This window comes from Grus americana, chromosome 2 (genome assembly GCF_028858705.1).
Source record: "Grus americana isolate bGruAme1 chromosome 2, bGruAme1.mat, whole genome shotgun sequence".
Lineage (NCBI taxonomy): Eukaryota > Metazoa > Chordata > Aves > Gruiformes > Gruidae > Grus > Grus americana.
Genome location: NC_072853.1, coordinates 140,731,330 through 140,757,527, shown reverse-complemented (window position 1 = coordinate 140,757,527; position 26,198 = coordinate 140,731,330). Strand labels below are relative to the sequence as shown.

The window sequence follows — 26,198 nt, the reverse complement described above, 5'->3', positions numbered from 1 at the left end:
GGAGGCAATTTTGGCTCTGTTTCTGAGCCTCCCTTGCATGGGAGCGAAGGAAGTGGGTTGAAGTCTTCTGGGATGAGGGGTAGTGCAAGGCTTCATTCAGGGTACCTGCTCTCTTCAGTTAACTCAGCATCTTCGTAAAGCCAACTTTAAATTCAAGAGCACATCCTGGTACCAGTCCCCCGGGAGCTGCCGTCCTCCCTCGCCACCGACTGCCAGCTCGGCCCCGCGGGCTCGGGCATTCCACCGCGGCGTCTCCCGGAGCCCCCCGGTGGGCAGCGCCCGCGCCCGGCGGACGGCAGGCAACCAGCAGAAGAGGCCATCTTTACCGGCCGCTTGCGGCCCGGGCGGCGGCAGCTTTGCGGGGAGAAATCGCGCGTTGCCCTGAGGGAAAAGCTTGATGAACACAGCGGCCCCGGACCGGCCAGGCCTCCTCCGCCGGCTCCGAATGCCGAAGACCGGGCCGCGGGACGGCTCCTCTCCCCCCCCGCCTCCGCAGAGCGGCCACAGACCGACAGCGCCCAAGCCACGTGCCGGCGGGTGCAGCCGTGCCCGCCTTCGCCGCCCCGACGGGCCCGGGCCGCCCCCGGCGGGCGGCACCCCGCGGGCTCCAAGCCGCCTGGCCGCCCCTCCCGCCGCTGCCGCTGCCACATCCCACTTCCCTCAGCCCGCCTCCCCCGCCGGCGGGCCCGCCCCGCCGCCCCGCCCCCGTGGCGCGACGCCGCCCTCTCATTGGTTGAGAGCAGAGAGCGACGGCGCCGCTGGGCAATGGAACCCGAGCTGGCGCGGCGGCGGCGCCCAATAGGCGTGCGTGCCTGCTGTCCCTGCCCGTCGCGGCCGGGCGTCGGGGCTGCGCGTTGCCATTCGGAGGCAGGGCGGCGTGGGGAGCGGATGGTGCTGGCTGCGGCTCCCGGGCGCTGGCGGGGGCAGGAGCAGGAGCCGGCTGCGAGCGCCTCCCCCCCTCCCCATCCTACCCTCTCTGGCTGGCTGCGCCTTCGTCGCACCCTGCCGCCGACCGCCCTGAGCCGGCAGCGCTGTACGATGTGAGCGGCCGCGGGGCTCGGCAGCGCCCCCGGTGCCCACGACGCTGGGGCGGGCAGCGATGGCCAGAGCCTGGCGTGGGAGCAGCCGCCGTCGCCGATAGGAAGCGCCGGGGGCAGCTGGGCAGGCGGCGCGGAGATTCCCTCGGGCCGTGAAGCGCTTGTCCCGTCCTGCCCCGCCCCCTCCCTCCTTCCTCCCCCCTCCTCCTCTTCCTCCTCCCCCCGCGGCCGGTGCATGCGGGGCGCCGGGGGCCGAGCTCGGGCCCCCCGCAGCCGCCGGAGCGAGTGACCCGCCGGGTCCTGCGCATCCCCGCCATGTCCTCCTCGTCCAGCTCCTCGCAGACGCCCCCGTCCCACCACCAGCCCCCGCCGCAGAGGATGAGGCGCGGCGCTGCTGGGTCCCCCACTGCCGGCGGCGGCACGGCCGGGGCACCCGGTAACGGCGCCGGGGGAGGCGCGGCGGGGACCAGCCGGCTGCTCCAGCCCATCCGAGCGACCGTCCCGTACCAGCTCCTACGGGGCAACCAGCACAGCCCGACCCGGTCCCCCTCCGCCTCGGTGGGCAGCAATACTGGGCCGGGGGGCGGCGGCGGGGGTCGCGGCGGAGGCAGCCCGCCGCCGCCCAGCGCGACGCCGCCGTTGGCGGCGGGAGGCGGCGCGGCGGAGCCGGGCAGGGTGAAGGGCAGGCAGCGGCGCTCGCCGGACAGCGGCGGCAGCAGGAGGAGCAGCTCACCTGAAAGACGGAGCCCCAGCTCCCCGGTTTACAGAGGTAAAGCACCGGCACAAAGCCGGCGTCCCGTTTCCCTGCCCCCCGGGAGTGCTGGCCGGGCTGGGGCTGTCCTGCCTCCGGGCACCCCCGACCTCAGCTCCCCAGTGTGGGGGGTGCGCCCTGCGCTACCCCCGGGCCAGCGGGGGTGGGAGCCCGGGGGATTGCCGGCCCGGCGGGAGCAGCCCCGCCGGAGTCTCAGCGGGCGGAGGGGGTGGTGAGGGTGAGCCCTAAAACACCCCCCCCCCCCCCCGGAGGGAGCGGGGCAGGTGCCGTGCCCGGGTTTGCCCAGCCGGGAGGGCAGCCGAGTGGGGGAAAGCACCTCGTCCCGCCGCCTGCCCCCGAGGAGGGGGGGCGAGCCGTTAAATGTCATCCTCCTCTTCGGGCGAGGTGGAGATCCAGCCTGGGAAAAACACCTCCGTCCTCCCCCCGCACCGCCTGCCAGCGCCGGCCTGGAAAGGAAGCGCCTCCCTAGCGGAGCGGGGGTGAGCCCCGCCGCCCCCCGCCACCCTCAGGGGGCTGCCGGCGGCTCCCCCCTCCCCAGCCCGGCCCCTCTGCGGAGGGGAGCAACCGGGGGCTCCAGCCACACTGCTCCTGCTCCCTTCCCTGCGCACGGGCTCTGGGAGTGGATGTGTGCAATAGAGGGACGAGTCTAAAATTAACCCGCTTCCCTGTCTACAGGTGTAATTATTTAGTGCGGGTTGTTAATGGGTTAGATTTATATCTGGGGTGTCTTAAGTGTATGCTAAAACCAAGCCTCAAACGCTCTTCCTTTCTGCAGAGCTCAGTTTCTTAAAGGCTTGCATTTTTATAACATCTTAGGTTGAAATATGTAATGTTTTCAAGCATAGACTCCAAAACAGAAAGGAAATTCCCATATTGAGATGCTTAAAAACAAATAACACAGTCTGCCTCCTTGTGATATTTAGTGATGAATCGTTGAGACTGTAAAAAAAAAAAAAAAAGCCAACATAGCCAAAATAGGCCTGTAGTTTAAAATGTAAAATTGATTCCCAGCAAGTCAAACTTAACCTGCGTCAGGTTGTCTGTTAAATTATTGAATGTGTTAAAGTGGCAGTGGCCATCTTACTTCCCCCCCTCCCTCCCCTCTTCCCCCATCACTTTAGCAGTTGAATGAATCAGACTAAATGCACTTTTTATGTTACCCTGCTGTAGCTATCAGGTATCACACATCATCTCTTTCTGGGAACGTTTTACGTGGTTCAATACCCCTCGCTTGTTCTGTCCCTTTCTTAAGTCTTCCTGTGTTTCATTTCTGTGGCAAATTGTGGTCTGTGTTGGTTGCCAATGTGTTTTGTAGCAGTGGAATCTGTTCCCTTCTCCCCTCTCCTTCAGTTTTAACGTGTAGTAAAACCTTACAATCTGTAGTATTTGTAACTTCTGCAAATCTCTGTCATCAGAACCATCCTAGGATACGGGCAGCGTTTTGCAAATGAGCAAAATGTCATTGCCGGTTACGCATGGAGTTAATTTACTCTATCCAGTATTTGTGCTTATGCAGATGACCAAATTGGTTGTGTTATAATCTGAGCAGAGATACTTCATAATTTATTTCTCAGAAAGATCATCTATTTATGCAGAAGTTTCTACATGCTTGAAAATGGAACTGAACTTCAGTGGTTTTACTTCATTCAAGCCCTGTGTAAAATTTTAAAGATCATACATATTTTCCCCACTGTATGAAACACTAAACGTACATTTCCTTTTTTCCTTCTTAATTAACCTTTGGAAAATGCTAATGGGAAACTAGGCAAAACAAACAAACAAAAAAAAATCAGTGCATATGAATAGCGGTGGGGCTGATGATGAATACTGTAAATTATTTAATTATGGGAACCTGGAGCAAAACATTGTAGTGGTGCAGTGTATAAAGGTCTACGCTTCAGGTGTATTGAAGAGGGAGGAATGTGGGCAGTTACCTTCAAGCAAGGAAAAATACTGCAAAGCTGTGAAGTATTTCATTATTACGTACGAATTTTTTGTTGTAGGGGAAATTTTAATTTTAGAAAGTGGTTTCAGTCTTCATCTGTGGGCTGTTTTAGCCTTAATAAATCAGACTATAAATTAGTACTGAATGACTTTTCCATCATTAAACTTGTTTGAGCTTGCCTCACGGTGAACCACGTTAGCAGCGTACACGGCTTGATTTGGTTTAATGAGTGCAATGTATAAAATCATAAATGGTCCGTCAAGAAATGCACCCTGTAATCTGTATGCGCTGCGAGGAATTTGTTCCCCCTCCTCCAGGTCAAGCCAGCTGCTGCTGCAGAAGCTGACATCCTCTAGCAAATCCTGAATGAATGAATGAAAACAACGTGATCGCCCTAATAATGACCACAATTGCACACGTCAACAGCTTTATTTTACCGAAATACAGGCACCATTTTCTAGCAGGCGAGGGTAATAAGATACCCTATTTCTTCAGTATCTCAAATGAAAAAAGGTTTCCAAAAAACCCCCCAAAAACCTAAAGCTGTTTTTTTACACGATCTGGAATATAGTTGCATGCCACAGGGCAGGATTTTGTCTTTGTTTCCCTGCTTGTTCTCAGCATTTTAGTACATGATGTATGGATCCTGAAAACGATGTTTGTAGTCTATGCTATGATAGTAGTATGTAGGAAATTGATTGCTGAACCAGAGGACTGCTGCAGTAATAATGGAGGACTTGGGGGGGGGGGAGGGAAATGTTCTGTTTTCAAACATGGACCATCTTGCTGTGGCTTGTTAAACAATGTGCTACTCCAGCTATTTATAGTTGTTATCAGTATGCAAGTCTTGGGGAAGCGACTTGATTAAGTTTTTTTGTCAGTTTTTCAAAACCATTTCCCACTGCTGTAAAATGTGAGCTTAGGCTCTAGGTATAATCCTGTTGTTTTTCTCACCAGTGCAGGAGATCTGTTTGTCTTTGGCTCTGCAGTCTGACTTAGACTGTTGCATGAATTTGCTCGTACTGGAGACTGCTTATGATTCTGATGGATAGATGTTTTTCTCTTCTTAAGACATATGCCCCTTCCCCACCTCCTTTCAGCCTTTTCCAGTATAGGTTCCTTGAATTGGCTATTCTACTAAGCTATTTTGTTGTGGATATGTTAGTGATTTGCCAGGGGTTCTTTTTATAAAGGATATTTCTGTGAATACACTCCAGCTTAGAGCCTCTACAGGTCAGAGCAACTACCACTGCAGGCATTGACATCACTACTACATGAATGAAAGCAGCATGCTCTGTTTCTTCTCCCATCGTCATCATTTCTTTCCCTTCTTTCTAGGATGTCATAAATGTTTTTGTTCTGCAGCAAACCCCTGTGTTTAGAACTGAAACTTTAAGAATTTGATGATCTTTTATTTAAGCAAATTTGGGGATTTGTAGTTCTTAGGAAACCATCGATGCCAATATTTATATTTGGTTAGTACTGATACTGAGCGGATGAGACAATACGAATGCTATGTACTAATTTCAATGTGCTAGAAGAGGAATAAAGAGGGGGGAAACCTGATACGGTAGGATAAACCTGCAATGTGTGAGTCTACTCTTTTCCTCTTTTCTTAAACATGTTTATTCCTTACTAGTAGATACGTTTTTATAGCCTGTATTCATGTTTTAGAGTTGGCAATGTAAAAAGTGTCTGGCTGAATGTAACAACACATGGTTTTCTTAGAGGGAACGTATCTGATACATCTCTGATAGCATAAATGTAACGCCAACAGAAAGCAAAGCTGCATGGTTTGTGACAAAGGACATTTCAGTAATAATGCAGGAAAAAAATCTCTTGAACTGGTCAAACAAAACATATTACTTGCTTGTCAACACTTATGTTTTACAGAAAAAAAAACCCAAGTTGTTTCTTTTCTTGCCTTGCCTGGATAAAATCAGTAGTTTCTGTTATTATGTAAAGTAGCTTGTATAAATACGAGAGTGTGAATTTCCTGTTTAGTTTGTTTTTTCATATGATGTGTGATGTTTTGTATACAAGGAGGGTGTAAATGACTTCTGTATGATTCAAGCTCAATATCGCTTTCATCAAATGCTTTGATTTGTTTACTGTTAACTGTGGTGGTATTTTAATATTATGCTTCATATTTTTTCTAACTTTCACTTACATAGTTTATAATACAAACTTTTTTCCATATCAAATTTGGGAGGCAAAGGTTAGTTTTAAGGACATCTCAAAAATATTGTAATCAATTTGGCTGTTAAGGGTTCCCAATATCTTGTACTTCCCAAAATAACTCCTGAAGCATTGACATTAGTAAGAGAAAGGAATTAAAAAAGATGCAAAACAACCGCATAACCCAGTTCCGAGTAATAAGTGTGTATATCTGTTGTTATGCTCATAGATAAAAGGCTAGTGGAGTGAGCAGTGGAAAGACAGACAGTATTGCTGATCTCTAGACTTGTAAGGGATATCAGTATTTAAAAAAGCAAAATTCAGACTTCAAAGGGCAGAACTACTTTAATATCCTGGATTCAAGCCATCAAATAGTTTGGCATCATAAGCATTTATACCAGAGATCAAGAAGATCTTTCCTTTATTTCTAACAAATGTAGGTAAGGAAGTAATTTTTGTGACGCTTCCTATTTCCTGATGCCCGAATAATAGCAGTATTCCCATAATTGTATGGAGAAAACAGTTTTGCTCCAGCTTTGTCCCTCTCCCCAAAATAGCTTTCATTAGAATATAATATGGTGAAATAAAAGACACTGGCTAAATCTGAACCAGTTGTATTGTACTCGAAGGCTTTTTAGCTACATGTTTTAACATTATAACTTTAAATGAGAATAGTATATTAGATGTCCTTAATAAATATGTTTCATAAGACAAATTAATTTAGCTTCTTTCAGGTGTTAAAACAACTGCAGGAAAGAAAAATAGAAAGGTATTTTCTCCATTGAACTTGAATGATATTGTAGCAAGGCATTAGCTATTAAGAAAGCACCTCCCTGCCCCATGGAAAAAATAACTGAAAGTATATGTACGTATCTATTTTAAATCACTACCTGACCTTTAATTCTTATTCTTTGGACGTAAGCAAGTATTAGCATGTTACATATGGCCAAACTGAAGTTACTTGCCAACATCCGTGCATAGTAAAACAGTGGCTAATACTGAAATTTTGTTTCTGAAATTCATGGTTCCTGTGTTTTCTTTCCCATGGTGGGATGAATGGACGTTCTTAAGATGTATCTTAAAATGTAGGGAGTGTAGATCAAGGGAATGTATTGCAGAGTCTTATGAAAAAGTCAGTGTTTGCCAAGTATAGGCTGACACATAATAAGTTGTTGAGCTTTGCTATATTGCTAAAATTCACAGTGGAAAGCTAGTTATTTTTAAAATGGGTTTTATGCTGCTACTCTAGAGATCATCGTAAAAGATAACTGATGCAGTAATTCTGAAATTTCAGTTCAACTTGGGCTTGGAAGTAATAGTTGTAACAATGCAAAACCTTTTTGAAATAAAGTATATGTTCCTCAATGTTTCTGTTTAAGTGAATATTTGAAATACTTTTTTTATGGGACTTCATCAGTTGAGTAATTATCTTCATCTGAAGAAGGTAATATTTTTTTTCTGTGGTGAAAAATGAAAGTTCCTGTTTAAAGCGGTTGGCAATATCTTCAGTAAAGAAAAGCATTGCCAACACTTGACACAATAGTTAGTTCCCCATGGACTTAGCATATGTTCAAACAAAGTTGTTAACATAGTAGGGTTTAAACATCAACTAGAATTTTTTGAAAAGTATATTGTATTGATGAAAAAAGGACCCTGTAGTAAAGATATATAACTGGAGAATTTTGCTCAAGACTTGAGATGGTTAACTGGGTTAATGATCATCATTTTGCTTTAATGTTAATATTTAAATGCATTGAGTTCTCTCTCTTTCAACGCTGCCTCCCTTGTAAACCTGTTGTGCCTAAGCAATGGCTTAAGGCATTTTCAGGCAAGTAAAATAATATTTACATGTCATTGTTAGAAGGGATACATCCACAGCAACTTGTCAGCCTGAGATTATCCCCTTTTCCTTTGTGTCACCGTTTTTAAGGTCTGGGCAATTGCAAAATGAAGAGAATTAGAGATTAGAGTGAAGGGAGATGGGTGTTTGTAATTCATAATCTAATTCTTACATTTTGAGTGTATATTTACTTTGCAAGATTAGATTGTTCTTCAGTTAGGTTTTAATTTTTCCCCTTCTGATTTGACTCTGAAGTTCACCACCACTAACCTGTATTATTACTATTTTTGAATCAGAAATTAAATCATAAAGCTTGAAAATAGCTGATGGGTACTGAAAGGGATCACAGTGTGAGACTTCTGCAGTGTGGGTACTCACACAGGGTATCATGATACAGTGTGTAATAGCAATCCTTTGAATGGCGAGTCAGTATCTCCAACTCTTATTTTTCCGAAGCTAGGATCTCATCCATGGAAACACTCACCTATGGTTGAAACTGAAATGCATACTCTCTTAGGAACGCTTTCCTGCTCTCCCAGCTGTGTGAATATGGACTTAGGACCCGAGCTGTTCCCTTGGATCGTCTGGTGATGACTCTGCTCAGACTAAGTCTTCTGCTGTTAGTAAGACACAAGAGGGCCTGTAGCTACTGGAAGTCTGTCTTAGGGAAGGAACCCCAGCCAGGCCAAGTGGGGCCGTGCTGGGGAGCACCCTCAGCCTGCTGTCTCTGGCCTTGTAATACTGCCTCAGCCCTGGTCCTGTTCATTCCTCTTCTGCACCTTCCCTGCTCCTTTGGTAGCTGCACCACTTCTTATTAGCCACTGCTGTATCCTACCAAACTATTGACTATCACCCTGTTAAAAACAGATCAGCTTTCTTTGATGGGGGAGCCCAGAAGATGTGGGTGTCTATACTCAAGCAATGACTATTTTCTGCATGATTAATTTGTAAATAGGGATTAACCTAACCAGTTGGTGTCGGGTCAATGGAAGATGGTTTTGATGGAAAGTTTTCATTTTTTGTAGCAGTGGATCTCTTAATTAGCTTTTCATATTAGATATTGCTGCTTCGGAGGCAATATGTACTTTCTCGTAGGTCATAAAATGTTACAAGCTTGGGTTTTGAAACCTTAATGCAAGATACTGTATTGGTTAGATCTTCCTATGTAGTGCTGCATGCGCACTAACAATAAATGGTGACACAGATGTTGGTGTTTATAAGGATTTAACTTTCACTGCTGCTAGTGTTTAATCAAGGAGTAGCAGTTTGCAATGGATATTCTCTGAATCAAATACAAATGAGTGATTAACAACACTGATTTTTATATGCCACTTGTTTTGCACAACCTGGAACTAGTTTGATGCAAACTACACATTTTGTTTCCTCTTTAGGAAGAATGCGTCTCATATTTTGCTCATAAGAGTGGTGACTAAGAACAGTACAATAGCAGTTCCATCATATTTTTTGAATATTCTAAAATCCACAGTAGAATATTTTCTTCTCACTTTCCCTTGAGATAGTCTAAACTGGAAGAATAATTTAAGTGTCCCATTCCTTGAACAGTGCAAGTCACCTGTTTGGTCAAGATTAGTTTTATCCCCCTCTCCTACACTCTCACCACTAGTCATTAAGCAAGGAGATTAGTTGTAGACACGCTTCTGGATTTCAGGAATTAAAACTCATATCTAACTGGTTTGACTGGTCATTGCAAGATCACTGGCATTCATACTACAAACTTGACACTCATTTCTGTAGCTATATGAATTTCAATATTTTAGTGAGTATAAATCTGTCTTTTGGAAATGTTTTCTGGAACAGTAACTGCTCGGTTCTGAACTGATTAAATGTATGGCAAAATGGGTATTGTTATATCATGTGCCTTTTAATCGCTGGTGTTTTGGTGTACAGTGCCTTATTCTGGAGTTCTGATAGAAATACTTTGTGAAGGTTGGCTAGCTGGATTACCTGTATATCTACATTTTTTTAAAAAAGGCTTCATAGTTAAAAAAACCTAAACATTTTAATAGAGGTGCTTAGGCTGCAGTACTAAAATAAAAAAAATCAAAACTAATAATTTGTTGACATCTGCCAGCATTTGGAAACCAGACTCTGATTTGGAAGTAATGTGTTCTTACCATAAAACAAATCCCGGTTATTCGGTACTCGATCACTAGCTAATTCTGTTAATCCTAGAACTCAGGCTGCTGACACACAGTGTGGAGGAGCCACTGAGCAGCTTTACAGGACCTGTGGGTCTCTGTGGGTGTTTAACATGGTCTCACTACCTCTCCTTCTGCACATCATGGCAGAGCTTACTAGGCCAGTAGGACTAGAAGATGCTGATGATTATAGCAGGTATCAGTGTGGTGCGGTCCGTGCTCTGGAAGGGTTTGGTGAGTGCAGTTCTCGCATGTGGAGTCAGCTTAAATTCAGCACCGCGTGTCAGCTAATCAGTCTTACTGGAGTCTGGAGTGCTGGAAAGTACATTGCAAAACCCATGTGGCTTTGCAGTGTTGACTCTGTGCAGTTAGGTGTTATACCTCCGTATCCAGTATGTCATACATAATTCAAAATCTTTCTGTTAACAGAAATTTAAGATACCATGTGTATCCAAAGTAATGGAGACTTGACTTGCTCACTAAAAATTAAACCCGGATTTATGCTGAGTGTCCCGGAACAGACTTTGAACAGTGTGACTCTAAAAATATCAGCTAACTGCTGAAGAATGCAGAATAAGACTTAGGTTTACACAGTAGTTGAGAAGCTGCCAGGTTAAAGGAGAAGCTGTCTTCACAGAAGTAAATTTCAGTTAAGGTCTTCAAATTTTCATTCTTAACTGATAGCTGTATTTGCTTAATTGCGGCAATTTATAGTGGAATACCCTTACACATCCTCTCTCTTGTACTCTGATTTCTCTGGTATTTCACCTTCAGTGGCTCCTTTGTTGTACCTGATACCCTGCCCTGAATAATCATCTTTGCAGTGTCTTCTTCGCCCACAAAGAAACCATAAAATACATTTGAAATACTTTTCAAGGGGAACAAGAAAAAATCCTAATCTGGTGGAGAAAAATGTCTCATGGGCAAAAATGTGATTAACTCATGTGTGTTCAAAAGTAATGTGTATTTGAGAAACATCCATATTCTGGACTGGAGACACATACTCAACTCAAGAAGTTGTCCACACTGAAGATCTAAATAACCTTTGGGCATTACTGTAGAAACAGAGACTCATGTTTTCAAACCAAGTTGTGTATTGAAGTGTGCAGTCCATATATTGTTTAAAATACTAATTTTGTGAAACTGTTGTATACATCTACCTTAATCTCTTCCAAAGAAGGAACTAGCCTATTAAGATTACTGGAGTCTCATGATTTTATTTAGTGGTGTGTGTAACCTTTAATACAAAGTTGGAGGATGCAGGGAGATCTTTTGATTCCAAGAGTTACAGTAGAAACTCAGTTTGGCCACATTGAAGATAAGAATTACCAAGTCTGACGACTCAAAATCTGTGGAAGCGGAAGAAATGGGTGTGCTGGCACTGTATATACAATAAATGTTAGGTGTTTTCCACAGCTAGGCCTTTTTTAATCATGCAAATTTACACGCATATACAGCAAAACAAAAAATGCTACACAGACATAGGTTCTAAAATTTGTAAATCTGGAGTAAAGTTTCAGATTTCAGAAGTAAATAGTTTGAAAATTTGGTTAAACTTGCTCTGACTTGAATACGGAGAGAATCTGTTTTAATGAGAAAAGTTTGCAGTATTGAAATCTTTCAAAAGTCAAAAAAACTCAAGGATGTGATCTGATTGCATGGACCCTTATCTCAGAAAGGCTGCTAGGAATAAGCAGAGAGCCTGCAAGAAACAGCAGGAAGAACTGAGAAAAGAGTGTCACATTATCAACCAAAGAGTGAATCTTGGCTGAAAGTTGTTAAAACCTGAACAGACTTGGACTTTGTATGTTTTAAGACAGACAAAAGAAACATGCAAATAGAAAAATAAGGAAGAAGTAGTTGCAGCCCTTCAGTACCAAGAAAAAAAGAGATTAAGGATAATCTGAGATTGATTCACTGGAATGTATGGTTTCAAAGTCAACTCCAAGGAATAGTAGCAAAAATCTTGGAGAAAATAGCACAGATATTTATTCAGTGATTTGTGCTCACCAGGATAAAGTATAAGTAATCAACTTTCAATAAGGACAGTTATTTTTAACCCAAGGAAAATACAAAACAATTTGAAATTTTGAGAGGGTGATTTGGAATTAAGAATTACCACAGACTGTAAATTTTAATAAAGTCGATTCAGAGATCTCCATTGCAGGATTCTAGAAAAGACCACTGAGAAGTTCATGCTTACCTTCAACTTTCTAAGGCAATCGTCTGAATAGGAGGTGACACCATTTGAGAACAGATACCCGTGTATAGCAGAGACAATGCTTATGTTTTTAAAATGTGAAAAATTGAGTCCAGTTCCAAATGTAGAGATCTGTTGGTCTAACTTCAGCTATAGGTGAAACTTCAGCAGAATTTCTAAGGGATAGTGGAAAGCAGTGAGAAATGTTAAAGTGCAAAATGAGCTTTCCAAATTGTGTCATGCTAACCTGGTGGTTTTGATAAGAGAACTGATTTTCTAGACGGGAAGTAGATCTTATCTGCTTAGGCAAATTTTAAAATTAGGGTGATGAAACTGTTGATGAATTTTAAGAGGTTTAATTAGTATGCAAGAAGATTGTGCAACAAGAGTTGAAGGACCTTGGGAATTGAAACAATTTTTGAAAGTGAGATTTAAAAGTAAAAACTGGAGATTTACGTATGTGAGGTTGTACTTGAGCAGAATATCTTTTCCTCTAAGTAGGAACATGTAATTTGAAAATGCTGGAGGGTGGAGTTGAGCGATGGTGGGGTCTCTAAACTGCCAACATGAAGTGACTGAAAAAGTACTGGGCACAGGTCAGGTCTTGCAGAAATGAGCAACCTGCTGCATAGGAGCCTGCTGAGACATTGTCTGGGATACTGTGTGTGGTTTTGGTGCTCCACAATTTAAAAAAGGTAAACCTGAACTGGAGTAGACTCAGTGAAGGACCACTAGGTTAGGAGTTTAACCACACAATGATAAAAAAAAAAAATTTCTGTGAATGAAAATACAATTGCTTTCTCTGAATCCAAGTGGGTGGGGAAGGGGATGGAGAGGTGGGAAGGAAGAACTGTAAGTTAGTGCTAGGATATGAATGGGTAGATTGGCTTGACAATGTAAATGTTTGTGGAAAACTATAAGAAGGCTTGAAACCATCAGAAAAAAAAAAAGTCTTCCTGGAACATTTTTCCAGTAGGAATCATGGGGGCGAAATACCCAGGTGCTGTAAAACTGAGTTTGTAATCTGTTTTTAAGTGATTATATGTGTTTTGTCAGTGATAGTTGAGAACTGGGCTCCTGATTTATATTAAATCAGCAAAGTTGGGCAGCCTGATTTAAGCAATCAGTTTTAATCTGATTTTACATTTCTATTTTTCAGGTTTTTGTGTTTTTGGGTTTTTTCCAGAAAAAAATACTATTCTTGTTTAGTATAATTAGCTCTAGCTAGGAGAATGCTTTCTATCTGTAATCATTGATGATTATTATGATGGCATTGTATAGCTTACAGTGCATTTATTACAGTTCTTTGTGTATTTTGATTATGAAAATGGTGAATCATGCCTTCTGATTTTTTAAATTTTTTTATTCACAATTATGTCCAGCTGCATTTTGATGGAAAGTGGAATTAAAGGTATACAAACCCCTCACTTTTATAATTTAACAAAATGTTGTAGAAGTATTACCATTATAATAAAAAAACCTCCCTTCAGAGTCATCAAGCTTATTCAACAAAGGTGGTATTATCTTTAGTTACTGAATTAATTGCATGTTTATAATTTCCATCAAGATTTTAATTGCTAATACACTGGAAGAAAAAAAAAAACAGTGCTGCTTTTGGTTCCCAGTTCATTTCTCAATATTGGATAAATTTATCACTCAAGAGATCTAAATTAATGGACTAAAATGAAGAAAATTCCCTGTACCTGCAGAAGTACACGACAGTTAATGGTTACTTGGTTGTTTCAGTGGGCTCTTTTTCCCAGCTGCTGAGCTGCCGTCAATTTTGGTTTAACTTTTTGAAGTAGGAACATTTTTGGGATACTTTATAAATGACACTAAGTTTAGATATTTGCATAGTGTTTAAGTTTGAAGAGATAATCTGACAAAAATATATTATAAAAATATGAAATATATAAAAATCCACAAGGTTTGGAATTAGTGTTTTATCTACCTGGTGTCCTGTTAGAGCATGAGTGTGTAGGTTACATCTGTTGAACAAAGCAGGCTTTTGTGATATTAAATGCTTAGTCATTTGTATACAGGTCCTATACATGGCAGCAGTAATCTTTGTTAGAAGAATAACTTAGCTTTAGAGGGCTGAAACTTTCTTCCTTATAGTTTATTTACTTACTGAGATTAGAGCGTTCTTTATGTACTTGATCTCTAAGGATAATGTTGATTTTAAACAGGGGAGTTTTGCTATGAACAAAATCTGACTTCTGAAATATATGCACAGTCACGTTTTACTTGACCTGTAGTTGGGTGGAATAGGGACATAAGGCAGAGACCATGTTTCAACATGTATGCATAGGCAGCCAAGATTTTGAGTCAACTGTAGGTCCAAGGAAATCCATATGCCTACAGATTCATCCACCTGTCCCTCTTCCTCTGGGTATCTATAGCCTGGCTCTGAGCACTGTGCCTTCCTGTGCAGTTTTGTGAACAGAGCTGTACATCACGTATGAAACCTCCTTGATGGAAGGAAATGCCGTGATCTACCTGTTAGATTCAGTGACTTATCAGAAGTCTAATCAGACTCTTCCTTTCTAGGTGGCTTAGTCATGGCTGTAAAAGATAACTCAATACGGTTGATTCCCAAAACCCTTACTGTGGGTCTTTGTTTACGGTTTTCCTTTGAAAGAGCAAACTGGGTTTGTTTTGTTTACCCAGTATAGGACTTGCTGTTTCATGCAGTTCAGTTTGAATTCTCGTAAGTCCCGTCAGGTACAAAATGGAATGTGCCCTGACTGCCAAACTGTAAAATGACCTATGTGGAAGACTGGTCTTCCCTCCTCCCCCCTTTTTTTTTTAAAAAAAATTCCTCTTCTGAAGAATCTTGGCTGTAGAAAGCATGTCATTCATGGACCTGGATCTCTGAAAAGATCTCAGATCTCAAGAAGTGGACTACTTTCTGCTTGTTCAGTTTGGTTGTTGGAGCCTTGGTTAGATTATGGTGCTGTTCTGCACCTTTTTTTGGTCGGTTCAATGTTCTGGATTATGAGAAGAAATTAGAATGGCTTATGTCAGTCTGTTCAGACTAGTTACTTCAGAATGTCATCTCCCTTCATTTTTAGTCATCCACTGTCTCAATTTCTAAAACCAGAAACTTGAGAATAATTTCTGAAGTTGAGACAACTGAATCAAAACCAATGTGGTGCACATAATACAGACGTTTTACAGAGCTGAATTTAGAGTATTTTTAGAAATATATTAAAAAGTAACTTAAAATGACCATCTCCTGTTAGGTCCTCTTAGAAATATCCTTTTGGTAGCAAACCACTGTACTGTTTTTTAAATGTTTGAAAAAGCTAGTATTTTGCTTTATTTTTAGCTATTAAAGAGATTAAAATGTTTAATTTGATATTATAGAAGGGAGACTGCAATAACTTCCTATTTTTTCCATTCAATTACATATTAGGGTGTTGTGTGTTTTAAGTTGCTATTTAAAATCCTATTTTTTTGTTGTTTTGTATGAACAGTACATGGCAAACAGTTATGTTCTTTGTTGTTCTGCACCACTCTGAACTGTTAAGGCAGTCATTCAGCCATTTTGCAGATTGGGTCAGAAACGAGTCTGTCACTCACTGGCAACTGGGAAATGTCTTTTGAGCCAATAGATCTATCCTGTGGAGTAAAACTTCTAGGGACCCCAAATCCCTTGTTAATCCTTTTCTTGAGAGATTTTGGCTCCAGTTACAAGAGAAAAGCCTTCTTGAGAATGAAGATTGAATTTTTTTTTTTTTGAGTGGCCTCTAAATCCTCATTATTCGATCTTTTTCCTTGCAATGTCATAGAGACAAATTGTGCAAATAAACATGCACCAGTTTGTCTATCTACCTATGTAATCAGAGCAGGAAAGACCAATAAAATGTACATTCAGGAATCGGTACAGTATCACTATGTACTTGCTTAAAAAACAAACAGGCAAAAACCCCCTTGACCAGACTCTTCAGAGAATGTTCCTTCTCTTGTATCTGAAAGTCTGTTTTTGTAGTACTCAGGGAATCATGGTCCAAAGCAAGCAAGAGCAGCAGTATCCCTTTTCATGCTTGTAGAAGGTGTAACAGAAAGGGGACTTTTGACTAGACGTGTGTGGCAGTCACCAGCAGCTCACCATGACCTCAGTGCTGGGCCATCATTCTTAGTAGTTGCTGTGGGTCACCGTTGCTTAATATTCTGCTTTCCATTTCTAGTTTATGATTTCCCATGTTGCGTTCCCACATACTTCATTATTTAAGAGGCATTCACACAGGCGCTTCTGAATCATTGGTTTTGTAGACTGTTGTAAATTTGTTGTCATCTCTAGTAGGAATGTCCTAGAAATATCTGATACTCCTTCGTAATGTGATATCTAGTCTCTGCATCTCCTTTGAGCCAGACTACTTGAACTCTGACTTTGGGGCTCTTGAAGAGTCTTAAGCAGACTAGGATATCCATCAAAGTGAGTCCTTCCAAGAGTCTGTAGTATTTTTGGAGAAAGTTCTTTGAAGTTAGTATTAATTTCCTAACTGAAACCTGAAATTCTTTAGGAACAGATGAGCCCTAAGCTTGGGACTTATTTCACTAGTAGCTCTGAAGGTGAACCAGAAGGTTCTGCGGAGTGTTAGCAACTGAACTGAAGACAGACAACATCTCATGAAACTTTATTGTGGAATTTGGTACAGAATATTTCATGGTGTCATGACTTAGCTGTCTTGTGTAAATAGTTCAAGTTACAGATGAACTTTCAAGGGAAAAAATCAAGATATAACTGCAAGAATGTTGTCTAGACTTTTGGCAGGAGAATGTCACAGCTGACATCAATAATGAGATGACACTACTTCTAGTTTTAGGGAAGAATTAATTTTATTTTAATTTCATGTTTTTCACTCAACTTGAGAGGAATCTATGTCATCTGAGGAGTTCTTAGAGTAATTTTAATCTCTAAGCTGGATATATCCATGCAAGGATGTGAGTGGAGAAGTTTTGGCCGAATTTGAACTGCATCTGTTAACTGCTGAAAGAGAAATGGGAAGAAAAGATGCTGACAGATGAGCTCTGGTGGATTTAGCTGAAGTGGTTTTTATAATGGTAGCAATGCTAGCTGTCAATCTTGCTGTTCTGCTGCAGGTGATTTTCCTCATTGCACGCATGGCAGAAAGCGTTATTTAAGCTAAAATGGACTGTGAACATGGTTTTGAGATTATGTGCAGGTTAGCTGCCACTATGTTGGATGGGAAGGCAATCTCTTCATTTTAGAGCTGTAGCAGATGGTTTTATTTGAGCCCTATGTCCTTTTCAAAAGAGCTGTCATGTGCTAGTCTCTTACTAAATTACATTTTGCTGGCAGAGGAATGGAAACCTTTTTTCAGTCAGTCTAGGTGGTATAACTAGAATTCTTTTGGCTCTCAATGCAGCATGCAGAACCATAATTTCATGATTTCACACAGTTTATTTTAGTTGATTCCTGCCGGGAGGTAGGATCATGCTGAATTTCACCAGCTGTAGTATTCAGGTGGGCTCTTGTGCTGTTTTATGTAAAATCATTTATAACTAGAAATGTGTAGCAATAGCCCCATAATACATACCATTAACACTTGGTGGCATATTTTAAATAACATGTGAGGTATTTTCCTTTCAGATGATCATACATCTTGCTTTTGTAATTTCTAGCTAACTTTTTCAGGTAACGTTATGCTTCTTCAGTACTATATTCCAAAGTTTACTTGCTCTGGAGGTAGAGCTGAGTTCCTTGTGAGGTATGTCACACATCACTGCAAAAGCGAACAGAACTGTTCTGACTTACCGCTGCAGTAAAATCCACTCATACACTCAAATAACATCAGATGTGGTATAGTCTGAAACTTGGGTAAAATAATTCTATAATTTTTTAAATTTCTGAATATTGATGAAGCTTTTCTGAATGCTGAAGTCTGTTGGCTAACTTCAGCAGCTGTTGGAAGTCCTTCAGATATCAGATGGCACTTGCTGCACACTCTATTTTTATTTTTTTTCCTTTCTTCTGTGAGGAAACCAGAGCATGATGTTTCCATCCATCCAAAGTGATTGGGACTGGAGAAGGATAGGCATGATAGGAGCATCAAAATCCTATTGGTAATGAACATTTGGGGAGAAGTGAAAGTTCTGTAGTAGCTCCTAGAGTAGCAAGAAGCCAAACTTATAATGAGGTGAGAAAAGCAAAATTAAGAAATAAATCCTGGAGAGCAGTTTTAATGTTTAGAAAACAATTTAACAATTTAAGCTGATCTGAGCCACCACTGTTGTGGTCTAGTTCAACTCTGCTCTCCATGGCATCCAGTCATCTTTAAGTTCATTACTGTACAAGATAGTTTGTCAAATGCTAATTTGTAGAAGTTCCTTCAAATTTCATGCTTGCAGATACCTTCTCCTTTATTTTTTTTATGGTCTAAGGATATATATCATGAAAGGGTGAGAGCTGAAACTGTTACTGAACAGACCTCCGTACTGCTGCAGCCATGTTCCTCCTGGCTCTCCTGTGGTTGTTTCTGCCCCTAATGCCACCCTGCCTGTAATGGGGGAAAACCATGTGTTTATGACTTTTTTTGAGTAGGTTTTAGTTTTCTTTATGTTTAACCTTACTAGATGGGTTCATACATCTGCGGATGCCGTCTCTAAGTAGATAGGAGGAGTACAGACAGCAATGGAATAGGGTTGGCATTACATTAGTGCTAACTTGTGTTGGTTTATGCAGTTGAGAAGTGGTGTCCTTGGTTGGTTTCCTGTGATTCAAAAAAAACCAGTGAAGAGTAGTAGGGACTTAGGAGGCTGTGACTTGAACTTTCCTTCTCCTAGCTTCAAGGTTTGACAGTGTCCTGCAGTCCGCTTCCAAGATTACCATGGGAAAATATAAATGTAGTAACTTTTGTTGGTGTTCGTGCCCGTGGCATTGTAGTGCAATTATGTGAGGTATTAATACTGGGATTGCTGTTGTCTTTCCTCTGGGTGTAGAACAAGACACGAAGTTTAGATCATTCTCTGGTGGTATATATTTTATTTGTGTGTTTTGGACTTGTGTTTTCTTGTGTTTTTTCTTTTTTTTTTTTTCTTATTTCCCCATCTTCAGATGTTGTCTTGCCAGTTTGGCTCTGTATGGTCTCAAACTTGTTTTAAATGTTTGTTTTTTTTTTTTTTTTTTTTAGAAAATACTTAACTATTTACATATTCAACAAATTCCTGATAGATTTTTGCATGTAATGTATTTCTAATGAACAGAACTTTTGGAGGAATTTTCAAAACTTTGGCTACCTGGGAAAGTAGTGTAGTGCCATAGCATGGCAGTGAAGGTTGGAAGAATGCTGTGTAGGTATTCACCCTTTAGGTACTTTTGTGTTTCAGCACTAATGTAAATACTGGTTTCATGTTTAAAAATTTTCACCTTTATTTTGGATTTCAGCCTTTCTTACTTTTACTAGTTCAAAAGTCTCTCTTAAAATGCAAATTTGTCACAACTGGTATCCAATGACAGTTGAAATTCCTCCTTGAAATTGTAGGGATTTGGTTTTGGAAAGATAACATTGCAATCAAAACAATTATATAAAGGCAGTATGATATACTATCGTGCTTCCAATTCACAGTGTTATTTAGAACTCTTCACCTAAAATTAATTGTTAATAAAGTGTTTCAGCAGCTGTACGTTTCTCTAAAATAGTCTGTTTTAACATTATCATGTTCATATATCATACTATAAGCATGCTGGATTCATGCAAGCTATACCTTAATCATTGTGCTGAATGCTGTGTAAACCACTGATGATGGACTCTGCCTGTTGAGATCCAGCAATTCCAGCTGATAATACAAAGAGAGAATGCACGTGGAGGTCAGTGCCTGTGTTTGGTCTCAGAAGTGTGCTAGCAGGTCTGCTCTCAAGTTCTGAGCAGTGAGTAGGGTTTGGGTGGGTGGGATCAGTGCGTAGCATGTCACTAACTTGAAAGTAATCTCACTTGCAAACTTCTTTGAGTAGGGGTGAGCAAGATAGTAGCTGTAATGTAGGGCTTAGGTTGGCTTATGTAAAGTCTAGAAAACGAGTATATGAAGTAATTTTGCCTAAAGGACAAAGCAAGATGATCCAGAGAGCGTGCTGTAAAACTCTGATGTGGGAAAGAACAATCTCATGAATCACCTTACTCTCTGCTTTCCAAATGCAATGCAGGAAAAAGTGTTCCGTGATCTGGGTGCATGGGGAGAGAAGTACAGGGAGGAGTCAAAGATTGCAGGCGCTGCGATGAGTGAAGGCAAACGTGGCAGCTGCCTTGACCTGGGCTGTGTCAGAGGGAAATAGTCACACGCTGTCGGCTTGCTAAGGCCTGTATTGAGATCTTGTAAATAATATGGAATGACGTACACGGGAGCAAGAAATTGCATATGCATCTTCAAAGAATCATAAACTTTGACATGATTTGTGTTCTTCCAGTATTTAGAAAGCTAAGCAAGCTGACTTAAAAAAAACACAAACAAAAGTAACCCAATACAGATACTATGTTATATTTTCTATTTCATTTTCTGTATGTCTGAGTTGCATCATCACTGTATTTAAATTTGTTTGATGCTTTTTGTTGATGAAAATATATTGCATAAGTAACCCGGTTCTTTGCAGATATGAACACTTTAAGCGTTGTTGTTTTTTGTAACTGTCCCTTTAGTATTTTTTTTTCTCCCTTGTCTGATGTTACTTGCTTTGATGTGATGGCATTCTTTTCAGCTTGGCAATTAGACAAAGGTTTCTGATACGTTTTTGCCGTTGTATGTCATAGCTAGCTTTATAACATTTCACATCAAATTTAGCCTGACTTTTTTTTCCTGTTGATTTTGTTCTGGTTTTCTACAGTGGACAGGCCAAAATCCCAGCAAATCAGAACTTCTGGTACCATAAGGCGAACTTCTTCTTTGGACACAATAACAGGACCTTACCTCACAGGACAGTGGCCACGTGATCCCCACGTACACTACCCTTCATGTATGAAAGATAAATCTACTCAGGTAAAAGCTGTAAAACAAGGCAACGGAGATGTTACATAAAATTGATGTCTTCCTCCTGATAATACTTTTATCATCTGCTCTGGAATCTTAGCTCAACTTAATTCTGAAGAAATGTGGGTTCACTTAATTCTATGATAAATATGAAGCCCTAAAAGTAGGGTACAGTAGTGGTTTTTTTAGTCAGTATCAATTCAGTAACATGGTATGTGACGGATAATATTTTTATGCTTTTAGAAAACAGTTGTTAAAAATAATTTTCTGTATGTGGGCAGATCTGTTGAGGCTAAATAAGCAGATTTCAATCTCAGTCTTGTATCTGGTTTATTTGGAAGCTGCTATATGCAAAATTGTGCTGAGTGTTATTTAAAAAAAAAAAAAGAAGATTCCATAATAGTAATGGCTGACAAACTAAAGATTTTACTAAATTGTGATAATGAATCTGTGGGTCTCAATAAATTTATTTATGTGTGTGTGGTGGAGGAGGAGAGAGGTTATTGCTAAGAAGAATTGAGCAGTTTGTCACTGGAGGGGAAATCGAGAGGAGGAAGCTGGGAGTGAGCATGCAGTATGGTCTGGAGATGTCCCTTCTGCTGCTTAGTAGCAAGAAAGAGAAACAAAAATGCTCTGTGGAAGAGTTGCCTCTTGAAGCCAGGCAGCAGAATGAGAGCCTTACCACCAGCTACGAAGGGAAGGCTACTGAGATTATTTATGGCCCGATACCCTTGGATCCTCCTCAGGGCTCTATCCTTAGCTGGCAGGTTGGCTGCTGTGGCATTCATCGTGCTCCAGTGCTCTTTGGCTAGAAAGCTGAACGTTGTTTTTTGCATGATTCCTCCTCACACTGGAGCTCGTTGCCCACAAAGATGATCACTATGAAACAGGTAAAAAATATGTAATTCTAAAAACCCCTAAATTATTAGTAAAGAAGTTGCATTCTTGTTTTTTTCTGTAGTGTTGTTAGGGTATGGAGCAAGTCATATGAGTTTGTGGTCTAAGCTAAATTGACAACTAGAAAAAATGGTCTATCTTTGGTTATATTTTCAATCTACAGGCCATGTAGAGATGGCTGTTAAATCTATTTTCTGTCTTTTGTGCCATGATTCTGGCCCATTGTTATCATGGATGTCCTGCAAAGAAAAATGGTACTTCTGTCATCCTATCTTGTAACTCTCTTGTGCCATTAAGAATTGTTTTTAATGGAAGCTTCTGTTGTCACAGTGTGTGTGATAGCTTTAAAATATCAAGGATTTTTCTGTCATAACTTCACTTGTAGGTGTATAGGTTTTGGTTAGTTTCCACTGACTTGCAACATACTTGTCACCCATTCTGTCACCATTGCTTAGAGCAAGTGCAGCAGCTCTTTAAATTGATTCTAGGTTTTAGTCTTTCATGTACTACTGAATTTCTCAGGACGTGTTAGAATGTACAAATAATTTTCCACATCTCTTCAAAATCTACTGTAACACAACACAGGAAGCCCTCTGATGGGGGAAAGATAAGGATAGAATGCTTAGAAAAGAAAAAAAGATCTGTATGATCCAGAAATCCTGTATAATGAGTTTGGGAATGTGAGGATTAAAATTGTTCAAGCAAACTTTTAGAAACTGTGGTGTCACCCTTTAAGAAAATTCTGTCTTCATGTCCTACTCATTCATTTTGAAACCAGCCAGCCAGTTTTAGCAAAAAAGAACAAGCAGTCATCTTTACTGTCATGAAAGATCTACCGAAAAAGCTCTTAATCCTGGAATTAATTCCAAGGTGCCTGCCTTTTACAATGCTGTGCCTTAAGTCTTTCCATTTTGAACCCAAAATTTCCATTCAAGAGATTTTACAGTAGCATGCTTTGTAGTTACTCTATTTCTTATCCCCCCTCATAAAATATATATCCAAACGTTGCAAATATCCTTATGAATAGAAAACTTAGGGTGTTTAAACATGCACAAACAAACCTTTTCACTAGTTACAGAATAGAGGAACAAACTTGTTCTATAAATATCTGACCTCCAAGCATTTGGCAGTAAAATTACTTTCCTAGTGAGCTCAAGTAAGTGTTTAGGTTATTTGACCTGTTGGCTGCCACCCTTTGCCTCATTCAGAAACAAAGCTCAGGGAGGAAAAAAAAATAAAAATGAAGTTTTACCTTTTCAGCATAATCAAATATAACAGAGAGGAAAGGCAGTGCTGTTGTCGTTACAAGGTGAAGTATTATTTCAAAGGGATAAGGGCAGGGAACTTTCATGGTTTGGATTTGCGTGGATGTCTTCTAAGATGGAGTTATATTAGCTGTCTTTTCAAATTATTCAAAAGTCAAGCGTTTAGCCATGTTTAAGTTAAGTTGAGTTGAAAAACATGTGTCTTGACTACTCAGGACTGTATGATGTTACATATGTAAAATGTAACAAGCATAGTGATTGTCACAGCAAATTCCAGGTTTTTTTTAAAGGAAATGTTCACTACGGAGGCCTATACATGAACTGGATCACAGAATAATTACTTGAGTAATGTTTTGGTTGTGTGGGGTTTGTTGTTTGAGCTCTGTGTAGTTTGAAGTATATCTAATTTCAAGAACTAAGGATGAGTTCCAAGTCACTGATAGGATGCATGCATAGCAAATTAAGTTAAATTAAATTAAAACCTTGCTCTTTGCCTGAGTACCAGCACAAGTACTTCCACTACTTCGTGTTTGTTGGCTAAGTAACGGTTTAGCTCATGGGAATTCATATGGTTTACAGTAGCTAAAAATAATAACACTTGGTAATTTAGCAGAGTAGAGGATGGTAACAGACAAAAAAAAAATAAAAACAAGGCAATGAAAATCAATACACCATTTGTTTTGTATGAGCATGTTCCATTGGAGAATAAATTATCTCTTGTTTTACTTCTAAACTCATGAACAATACTGTCAGTATAACTTACATCGTAGGTGGAATAATTATTTCTCTTTCAAGGGTACATTTTGTCCCTAATTAAACATTAATTTAAAATCCAAATTTTGTGCAGTTTTGTGAAGATGGTGATTACGGCTGTTCTAAGTTTCTTGGAATTCTTGTATTTAAAAAGAAGAAGGCATATTCTAGTCTTCACTATGATCAGATGAACCTTTAATAAGTTTTATTCCAAGTCTTTTGTTTCCCATTTAAGTTCTTTGAACCTGTATAGTGCACATGAATAAAATGTTTCTTTTTTCTCTAAAATTAAATTGGGATTTTAAAAAAAAATTCAATAATATTTTATTATTTAAATAGAAGAAACAGAATTTTGTTTGGTTTAGTTTCTGTTGCATCTTGGAGAATAGTAAGTGTAGTTCATATTTCTATGTCTCTGTTACCCACCTCCAGTGTTTTGACTGAAAACACTGAAGAGAAGTGAGGTTATGTTTGCTTTTGGAAAAATATACTATGACACTATGCATTGTGACATTTACACAATTCCAGATTTCAAAGAATTCTCCATGCATTTATGCTTGTGTGTGTATGTATGCATATGCATACAGCTAGCTGATCTTTAAGGAGCAGCAAGTTTTGGATAATCAGAGGTACACCATTTTATTTAGTAGTGTTTTAAGTATTTCAGAAATGCAGAGAAACTTACTATTACAGGAAGTTATACATGTTGATAGACTTTGTGATCCCCTTCCCAAGTTCCTCCGTTGTCCTACTTGCCGCCTCTTTTCAGTAAAATGTGAACTTTTCATTAAGGCCATTTAAAACTCAGTATAGCTTCCTTCCCCATTTTTTCCATCTCTGTTGGGAGCACTGATGAAGCAATTTTATATACTACTTCTTCATGTAAGTATTTCCTCCTTCCTAGTGTAAGGAATAATTCAATGTTGAAATGGTTATGCCTAACCTCAGAATCTTCAGAAACATTTGGATAATCATCATAGTTTATAAATATAATTATTTGGCAGTAGCTAAATTATTTAAAAGACTTCTATAAAATTTTTTAAAAAAAGAGAGATCAGGGCTAAATATACGATGTTGATGTCATAACAAACATATTAGCAGTTAAAGTTAATCTATGTAATCTTTCCAGATCTAAACAAAAAGAACAAATGATCAAGTGGAATATGATTCAGTGATTCCCTGCACCCACTGACCCCCTAATTGACTTCTTAAACTGGATTCAAATATGCCTGGATATGCCTTTTTCATTGTATATGGCAATTATGTATTACACAAACGGAAGTGAAGAAAGTTTGCAAAATGCCTTTCAGAATTTTTACTTCTCTGTAATTTAAGGAATAATGCAGAGTTATTAAACTTGAATGCTTGGTGGCCAAAATATGTTTTTGTTCTTGTGTGTGGGTCAAGGCTTTAATGTAGTTATCTCTCATTAGTCACCTGAATAATGTTTTGTTTTCTATTGGGTAGAAATTTTGTTGCTTAAAAATTACATCATAAACCAGGAGGCTCAATTACATGAAGCTTTTTTTTTATTGGTGTATTAGTTATCATTGCTTTCATGGGATATTTTAATGACATACTTTGGGGGAAGGGACCAGGAGGAAGAGATATGTGTCGCATAATTATGAATTTATCATTCGAACTTTTTTTAACCTGTCTAATGTTTAAGAGGCGTTATCACCTATAGTCAAATTAATTTCTATCTCTTCAGGCCATTTCTTTCTGTAAAATTTCTAGACAGCCTTTGAATGCTTTAGAAGCATCTGAAGACTCATCAGACTTTTATCTTCTAGTGCTGTTGTTTTTCTTTTGAACGTGGAAGTTCTTCAAAAGCATTATTGCTTCCCCTATTAAACCTAGACTTGTGTTCTTAATCTTTGCATCCATCCCCCAGTGTAGTTAATCTGGAATGCAGGCTAGATATAGTAATTAGAGCGAAGGGCTGGCAATAAAATGTGAGATATTTAGAATAATTCAGTCTTATTTTAGGTATAGGTAGGTTGGTACTCCATACAGTCATTCTCATCTAAATGAAGTGGAAAGAATGTAGGTGTATATCACTGACATGGGTGGAAAAGCAAGGCAGAATTACCAAATGCATTGGAAGAAATGCTAATCTTTGCAAGGTTGGGTGAGTTAGAACAATGGGAATTGTGATTTACAT

The 26,198-nt window shown here is 40.3% G+C and overlaps 1 protein-coding gene across 4 annotated transcripts in view; it reads left to right on the top strand.

The window, feature by feature from the left end:
* The first annotated feature begins 846 nt into the window (after positions 1–846).
* Positions 847–26,198, top strand: part of GLCCI1 (glucocorticoid induced 1) — a 57,776-nt gene continuing 32,424 nt past the window's right edge. For all 4 annotated transcript variants that reach the window (XM_054816607.1, XM_054816606.1, XM_054816609.1 and 1 more), the window contains exons 1-2: positions 847–1,806; positions 20,977–21,128. In XM_054816607.1, the coding sequence (XP_054672582.1) occupies positions 1,353–1,806; positions 20,977–21,128 (606 nt within the window). In that variant the 5' untranslated portion in view covers positions 847–1,352. The remainder of the gene's footprint in view (positions 1,807–20,976; positions 21,129–26,198) is intronic.